The 8,532-nt window shown below is 42.2% G+C and overlaps 1 protein-coding gene across 1 annotated transcript in view; it reads left to right on the top strand.

Moving 5' to 3' along the window:
- The first annotated feature begins 7,405 nt into the window (after positions 1 to 7,405).
- The window catches only part of TXNRD1 (thioredoxin reductase 1), a 38,988-nt gene continuing 37,861 nt past the window's right edge, over positions 7,406 to 8,532 (top strand). The window contains exon 1 of the mRNA XM_035564093.2: positions 7,406 to 7,545. Coding sequence (XP_035419986.1) covers positions 7,470 to 7,545 — 76 coding nt within the window. The 5' untranslated portion in view covers positions 7,406 to 7,469. The remainder of the gene's footprint in view (positions 7,546 to 8,532) is intronic.

The following is an 8,532-nucleotide window of genomic DNA, read 5'->3' as shown; positions in this document are numbered from 1 at the left end:
GCTAGTTGACATTTTGATTGAAAGTGTGGCCCTTAAATCTTATTACCGTATGTTTTTCAAACTCTAAACAAAAATACTAATTGTTTTACCTGTGATGGTTTTGCTGACATTTCTCACGGTTGCATTGATGAAAAAATTACTTGTCCAATGATTTTATTCAACGTTTTTCTTTAGGACAGCATAGTGGGAACAAGTGCTCCCTGTTACTGGTGACAGAAGAGCTCTCAGTAGTTAAGTATGTCAGCTAGCTGAAACAAGGAGATCCAAGACAGAGTTCTTCTTTACCTACCTCTTATCTTGTGTTCCTCCGTTACTGACAGCTTCTATCGCACATTTAGCATGGAGTCTTTAATTGGTTAATTATTTTATCCATATGCTAAGCACATTCTTAAGCCCCATATATTTGCAACACCATGTGTTCTATTCATCCCGTATACCCTGACAAGGTGCATTTCAACCTGTCCGATCTGCATCTCCCCTCTGCACAGTATTAGGGGTGTCTTGTGAGAACCTTGATAAATCATCTAGTATAATGCTTGCTGCTTTGTTATCTAGCTGCTTATCAGTCGCAGTCTCAAATTCCTCATCACAGCATTTAGATGTTAAATTTTCCAGGGCTGAATATAATTTCTCCTGTCTGTAGTGTGTTCCTTATGTTCTGCAGTCAATCCATTTCTCCTTTTAGACCAGCTCAAATTCTGTCTATACAAAAAGAGGGGAAGAATTTGCAAGAGCGGGTGGAGTTAACTGTAGTAAGATGTAAGAGTTTTGTGAGGTTGTGATCTATTTTGTGAGGTTGTCATTGATGTCTGAAATTTCCAGTAAGGAAATCAAAATCTTCACATATCTTCTATCTGGTTAGCTAAGAAAGCTCTCAGAGGTGAGCAAGTGTGCTACAGGTGTTACTACAGAACCTTCTTTAAACCAGGATACATCGGTCCACTGCAGAATGTGTCTTAATTGTGGTCTGGACTCTGTCATTTGAAAAAAGGAGGTTAAAACAAGAAATTACAATTTTAACAGAAATAACAGTGTATGGTAGTAGGGGGTTCATCCAACATCCTCCAGAGTTCTCATGACTGTGCAATTCCGAGTGTAACAGACTGGACATAGGTCTGTTGTCAAACTATGAACTCAGTCATGCTTCAGGAATCTTTTCATTCTTAGCGGATCTTTCTAATGCTTGTTATCTCCTCTTGTAGGTTAGAGCATTCTTACTTGTATTAGACAGTCCTAATTAAAAGATACTTGGAATATACTACAGAGCCAAACAGTGCTATGTGAAAAAAAAGGCTGAATATGGAAATTCAGGAGAAATTTTCTACAGGTAAGTAACCAAACTCAGGAGTTACAGCAGGGTGAGATCAGATGGAATGAATTAAAGTTCAGGACGTTTTTAATTTTCCCATAGGTCTGTAGCTCTCACGTATGTTGAAAAGAATCTTCAGCTACCCCTGCGTAGCTTGCTTTTAGATTGTATTGCCCTTTAAACAGTAAAAATTCTGCCACATTTTGAAGGAACTCCATGCTCAGGAAGCATTCATGGTGTGGTCCCACAGCTCTGAAAGGGAGTCATGTGCAGGGGCTGTATTGTGACGGTGCACCTGAAAGGCAGCGCTTTAATAGTAGGCGGCTTTGACAGCCCCACCATGGGGACCAAAGGAGGTGTTCATGCACAGTGGATTGGTATCCAGCCAAAGAGGGGTCTGGACAAAGTGTGATTCTGAAGTGAATGCAACTCATTTGGGTGGTATGGTGCAAGCTTGGATTCAGTTCCCTGCACGCTTCTTGTATAACCTTGGGCAAATTACTGTAAATCAAGGCCATCAAATGTCAATTGAGAGGTGCATAAATACCTTTGAGAGTGTGAATTTTAATTATATTGTGCCTCAATTCCCCATCAGCTACATCAGTAACAATACTACTTTCCTACTTGGAGACAAACTGTAAATTGCATAGATAGAACATAGATAGAACAAGACATGTAAGTGTGAAGCCATTTCCTGAAGACTTCTTGAGACTGAAATAATTTTTGAGTGATTTCCTTGCACTCAGCTGCTTTTTTTTTTTTTCCATAAGATGTACACAAATTTAGTATGTTGGTATGTATACCACTAAGTAAATTTGATTAAAATTGGCCAACGTTTCAAAAGTTACCGAGGGAACTAAGACAAATAGGCAGTGCATGAATGCATAAGTCTTGTTCCTTTAGATAAAAAGAAAAATCAACTCGTTGTTTTCACCTGTGGAACAGCTAGTCAAGCAAGTAGATCCAAAGATACTACTTGTAGTTTAGATGTACTAGTTACTCTCAGCCAGGTGGGATTAAGTATGGCTAGCAGCAATGCCTTTGAAATGTACCTGCAGCGCAACTGACTTGTAATCAGGTAATTGATTTGTTAAAACATGTCTAAAGCATCAAGTATAAACGTACTACAAGAGCAGCAAAGAACATCAAAGTACACGTGCAAGAAGGTGGTCCAGACAGAACCATTTAAAAGATAAGATGAGATCTTGGCAGAAGTCTTGGCCATGAATAATACAACAACAGTTGGAGGTAAAACTCTAACTTTGTTTTCCACAAAGCAATGCTACACTTTTATTGAGATGCAATCTGACGGGAGCCTTGCTTTGCGATTATGCAATTATAGCCTCCTGGATAAAACAAACCATTTGCAACGGTTCGGGCTCCTTTCGAAACACAAGGGGAAAAAAATCAATGTTCATTTTAAATGGCAAAGGATAAAATTATTTGGCTTTTCAAACCTTATGACAAGTAATACGAAGTATAGAAAGGAAAGCTTTAGTATCTCTAGTAAAACTTAGTTTTCTATAGCTAGATATATGGCACATTTGCAACTGTCATTCACGTGGGTTTATTTATTATCATCTGCTATATGTGGGATTGAATTTACCCAGTAGCATGAGTATGGCAAAAGACATCTTACTGAATTCTACCGTGCAAGAGAACAAGCAGCTGCTTAATGGCTGTGCGGTGAAACCTGACATCTCCCATGGGTGGAAAAGCCGTGTTCCATTACAGCTCTGTTTTGGGCATTGCTGAGGGAGCCCAGAAGGCACGTTAGATGAAGATGGGAAGTGAAGACGTGGACTATTGCCCAGTTCAGTTGTGATTACGAAGTTACAGTTAGGAAAACCCTAAGACTGCCAGTACTGATACACCTGGCTTATGGAGTAGGGGCTCCAGAGGACTACAGAGCTAAGTTTTGCTCTGTATCATCAGATCTTTTCAAAAGGGTACGTTCCCACATTTTGTCCATGTGTCTGAATTGCACAATGGTAATAGATTTGGTGGCTCAGTTTTGCTTGGAATGACTGGAGGAATTCAGCATTTTCTTGGAAGTATCTGACCTTTGCAGAGGCTGTGACACTTGTCAGTATTTGTAGTTTCACCTGTAGAGGTGACTGTATGGGATTCCAAACTGCAGAGTTGAAAGCTTACCACTGTGTCAGTGGCATCACTAAAACAAAATTGTTTTCCGAGTCAGAATCTGTTACAACAGGCGGATTGTAACTGTGCCCCTTAACTATTGCTAAGATACTGACACTGTCACATTTGTAGTGTAGGCAGAGACATAGATTTCTTCTGTCAACTTAATCATGAAAGCTTGAATTCTAACTTGAATTTGTCCAAACTAAGGGCTAGGGATGGATAGGCCCACTCTTTAGAAGTGGAAGCCTGTCTCTGGAAGATGAGCTGCCATCTGGAGATGCCTGTCTTTCTCTGCAGGCTACAGAAGGAGCTTAGATCAAGAGCATATAAGAGAGGCCCAACTCTTAGGTGGCAGATGTAAGGTAAGAAGAACCTAAGTTCGCAGAAATGACAGGTATTTCAATGACATGCAGAAAATACAAGGACTGTGCCAGCTTTAATAATGTGAATATTTAGGTTATTTTGCATTCAGCACCAATAATTCTGCAACTTATAAGGAGAAGGTGGCACTTTGGTGCACTTCATTTACTGAGACAAACCTTCCTCCTAGTTTATATATAGACAGAATATATAGAAATCTATTATTTTCGTGATCACTTTTATAATAGCCACAGGGAACTGGGAATCAATTAGCTCAGAAACAACTGAGTGACTGGTCCCACTGATATATCCTGTAGATTATCACAGCTCTGTTGCAGGGTTCTTCACTGGGAGTCATGCAGCAAATATGTTTGCTATAAATTATCAAGATTTCAAAACAGTGTGAGACACCTCACATTTCATCTTTATAAATAATGTTATCAGTTAATATCTTAATGTAATTGCTATTTTTATTTATACTTCTTACACATTAATTGAATTTATCACAGCTGATCTCTTAGCACCAACAATGGTATTTTATGCAGTCTATCCTTTATGATAGTCCAGTATTCAAGGCAGGATGCTATGTGTGAGATTTTCAAGGCTTTCTTTTTTTCTACATATATTTTTAACGAGACAGTCGTTGCTGTCCTGCTTCTTAACATGGCATTTTTGAAGATCTGCACTGAATTTTCATGTTGATGGAACTAACAGACTAGAAGACAAACCCAAAGCAGATTTAAATCAGTACTTTAGGATGGAACTGAAATAGGCTTTCAGTTTCCCAAAGACTTCAGTGCTCAGACTTATCTATGACTCCAACAGGGATTTAAATTCGTGTCTGTATCAAGGAGATACTACAGGATCCAGGGTGTCCTTAAACTTTTATGATCCTGAAGACTGCTCTCCTATGTGTGTCCTTGCTACTGGAAAAGAACAGCGTGAAGATTATTTATGAGGGGGACAGCAGTAGAAATTGAAATGTCAGGCATGTTCTAAATAGAGAGGAAGATAAAGTCTCTCTCCCAAAGAGTCAAAACAAAGAGAGAAAGGCAGAGAAGAAGGAAAAGGTGTGTAATGGACAGACAAGGCATCAGGAGATCTCACTAGTAATACTGCATTATTCTTTCATCCTCTTCCATGTGGCATTCTTGTTATTATGTTTTGCTTTCATTTCAGTGGCCCAGCACTGGACCTCATGTACGCGTGCATGTCAGTTGGCTAAGAATAAATTCTAAGATAAATGGATGTGCCTGGCTTTTCATAAGCTTCAAAAAGTGTAATTTCTAGGAGAAGTTAAAATAAAAACTTAAGATACTTCTTGGACTTGCCCAGAAAGAGATCTAACCTGGGGAACACTGTAAAAGCAAACAGAAGACCTCTATGGAGAATCACACAAACATGGTGAAAAAGTAGATATAACTGGAGAGAGGATGATCTGGCAAAATAATAAATCAGCAAAAAAAGAAAGTTTTATAGGACCTTGGGGTTAATCACAACCTGTGACTCATGGGAAAGCATGAAGCCCATGGAAAAACTGGAAAGGAGATTTCTTACAAAGGCTGAGATCAGGAGTGGTCTGATTAAAAGAATAGTTAAGGAATGTAAGTTCTCAGGCTGCATTTTGAATGGCCTGAAGGCAGTATTAATGAGGTGGTTCTAATAACTAGGGTAAGAGGTGAGGTGTGCAAGTAAAACTGTGTAGAAGAAGCAGCAGATTGCGAGGAGTGGGATGATGAAGAAGGTGAAAATGAATGCTAGTCTTTGGATGCAGTATCAAGGCTCTGTTCTGCAATGCCAAACTCTTTGGGTTACTATACTTAAAATTTTAGAGTGATTTTGGAAAATTAGTATTTTGGATGCACTGTTTTGCAGTCTTACGAAACATCTCAAATGTTAGACTTCATTTTTTCTCCTTCAATATGTCTTCACCACATCAACATGAGTTTTTTTTTTTTTCTTTTCCTAATGAAAGCAAACGTGATGAGAACATAATTGAAAAACAATAAGCAAAATGAAATATTGTGAATGATTTCAAGGACAGAAATAGCACACCAAGGTATTCTTTAAACTTGATTTTTCTCACGTTGACTGATTGTCAGCTTGTAGTCCCCATTTTATGGAAATATTGAGATGGGGTTTGACAGAATAGAGTTCCTTCCCTAAGCTTATTCAGCAAATGATTTTAATAACTTAAATTCTGAAGCTGTAATAACCCCTGAATGCATGTAACGGTTATTATCCCCATTATCATCATAATTTATGCTGTTACAGATATCTGTATTGAAGACATTATTTCTGAAATCTCAGTGATCATTCCCACAGTGAGTTCAGAGACTTTTTTCCACTTATAAATTTAGTTGTCTTTTTTTTTTTTTTTATTAGAAACTCCAGCTGACACTGGAGATCTCACTGCAGAGTGAAAGAGTAATACAGCATCACAAATGGGAATTGCTGAATTCTTGTGTGCAAAAAAGCTGAGGACTGTGAGGTAATGCCTCAAGCCTTAAGATTCCAAAGTTTTTATCCTGTTGTCTTCCCTTTTTATTAGTCCTTTCCTCTGTCACTCATCATTACTGTTGTGTCAGAGTAGAGAGCCTGTGTGTTTTCAGCGTTCGGTATAACAAGCATTAGCAAGGTAATTGCAACTCTGAAGGTGTTATAGGCTAAATAGACCCTATAGTTGCATTTTATGTTGGGGGATACTTGGCATGAGTGACTTCCTCATGACCACAGAGCAATTCTACAGTGGTGTTAGGAACTGGATTAGGAGCTCCTGAGTCTACAGCATGCGTTTTGTTGCAGTGCCTTAGCATTAAGCGTTTGTCCTTGCCAAGCCCAGCAGCCTCCATACCCAGCCTGCAGCCCAGCAGCCAATTTGTGCAACTGAAAAGCTTCATCCACCAAAAAAAATCTATTTAAAAAAAAAAAAAAAAAACTTTCCAAAAAAGTCATCGTTTGCTGTAAGCAAGAACAGATTGGATAAATTGCCACGTTTGGTGTAACAAGTAAGGGCGAAGGGTGAAGAGAGTTCAAATGGGAGCCGAGGGTAACAACAGCGTGCTGTTCTGCTGGTGTACATCTCACTCTTTTTGTCTTCTCTGTTTACGCCAGGAATCTCCTTGGCAGGCACTGCTCTTGCCCTGTTTTTGTGCGAGAGCCACCACAACGGGGCCACGAGGGAGGCAGCGCTGAGAGCTCATTATGACAAGTAGCTCCCGGATGCCCGAGGGGAGCGGGGCGATAAGCCTCATCAGACTCGGTGCCTCGCACAGCTTCTCCTCCAGTTAGCGTCCTCTCGGTACGATTTCTGAGCATTAACTGCCAGAAGAATACTTCTCAGACACCTGCCGAGTTCCCTCCTAACGTCGGCCTGCCCCGGGACGGCCGGGGGCTGAGGCAGAGGCCGCGCTGCCTCTCACCAGCCCCCGGCCGCCCCGCTGCCCCCCTCACGGGAGGGAAACAACGGGAGGGGGAAGCCGAGGCCGAAACCCGCCGGCCCCGCTGGGCGCCGCCTCACGGCTCCCGGCCCGGCACCGGCAGCCGCGAGGGACCCCGGCGCCGCCTCGGCGCCGCCAGGGGTCGCGCCAGGCCCGGGGCTGGGTCTAAGCCCGGCGCCATCGCGCTGGAGCCGGGCCGGGGGCTGAGGCACGGCATGGGGGGCGCCTTGAGGAAGGGCAAGGCGGTGCGGCAGGCGCCCGGAGGCTGCCCGGAGGGAAGGCGCCCGGCAGGTAGAGGGGCAGCCGCCGGGGGGTCGTGGCTGAATCGCCGGGGGTTGCGGTGAGCTTGGGGTAGCGAGCGGGGAAAATGCACCGACGGGGGCGTCTGCGTGCTGCACAGCCCCGCCGGAGTGAAAGCACTCGGGGTGCAGTGCTTGGGTGGGCATCCGCTGCTCGAGGGGTGTTTTCAGCTCTGCCAGCTGCCTGGGAGAGGGGCCTGTCTGGAAAGCCCGACTTACGTATTCGGTGTTCGAAGAGCACTGAGACGAAAGCGCCTTGGCAGCTTTCAGGTAACACGTTTTAAGGTTTGTTTTGCAGAATGGAAATCGTCAGTGGCTTGTCAAACAAAAAGCAAAGGTGTCTGTGCAGTAAGTATCTGTGCAAGGCAGGAGCTGGCGAATACAGTAACGTTTATAACCCTTTAAAACTCTTGAAATAGGCTTATCATTATGGCTGCGTATTGCTTAGTAACTTTCAGTTAAACAAACATAAAGTTAAAGGCATGGCATTGGAAGCACTGGATGGTCTTTTACCCTGACAGGAAAGTCTGAATGAAAAAAGAACTTTTTCAAGGATTTGTCCAAAGCATCCAGTTGTCTCTGTACTTACAGGGTGATGCAGCTCCCTGAGAGCACTTACGGTTAACCCACAGCAGTTACCCCATTAGGGAAGGTCCCTCACCTAATGCTGCCACTACCACATTCCTATTAAGAGTAGAAATGCCCAATTTAGCTTTAAATCAGATACCAAAAGCTAGGCAGGTATGGTAACACGGAGTTTGAGGCAGAATAAATAGTTGTTTAGTTATACCCAACCCAGTTCCTCTGGACAACCGTGTATCTGCTGATACAACCTCAGAAAGGAAGCCTGCATCTTAACGAGCTATTTCAACCTTGTGAAACTGAGTCATTTAGGCTAACCTGACTTAAAAGAACATATTGTTTGGGCTTGAATATATACGCTCTGCTGTATCTTGGTTTTTCAGTGTAAGACGTTACT

This window comes from Cygnus atratus, chromosome 1 (genome assembly GCF_013377495.2).
Source record: "Cygnus atratus isolate AKBS03 ecotype Queensland, Australia chromosome 1, CAtr_DNAZoo_HiC_assembly, whole genome shotgun sequence".
NCBI classification, from domain to species: domain Eukaryota; kingdom Metazoa; phylum Chordata; class Aves; order Anseriformes; family Anatidae; genus Cygnus; species Cygnus atratus.
The sequence above is the reverse complement of the archived record's forward strand: the minus strand, read 5'-3'. Positions and strand labels throughout refer to the sequence as shown.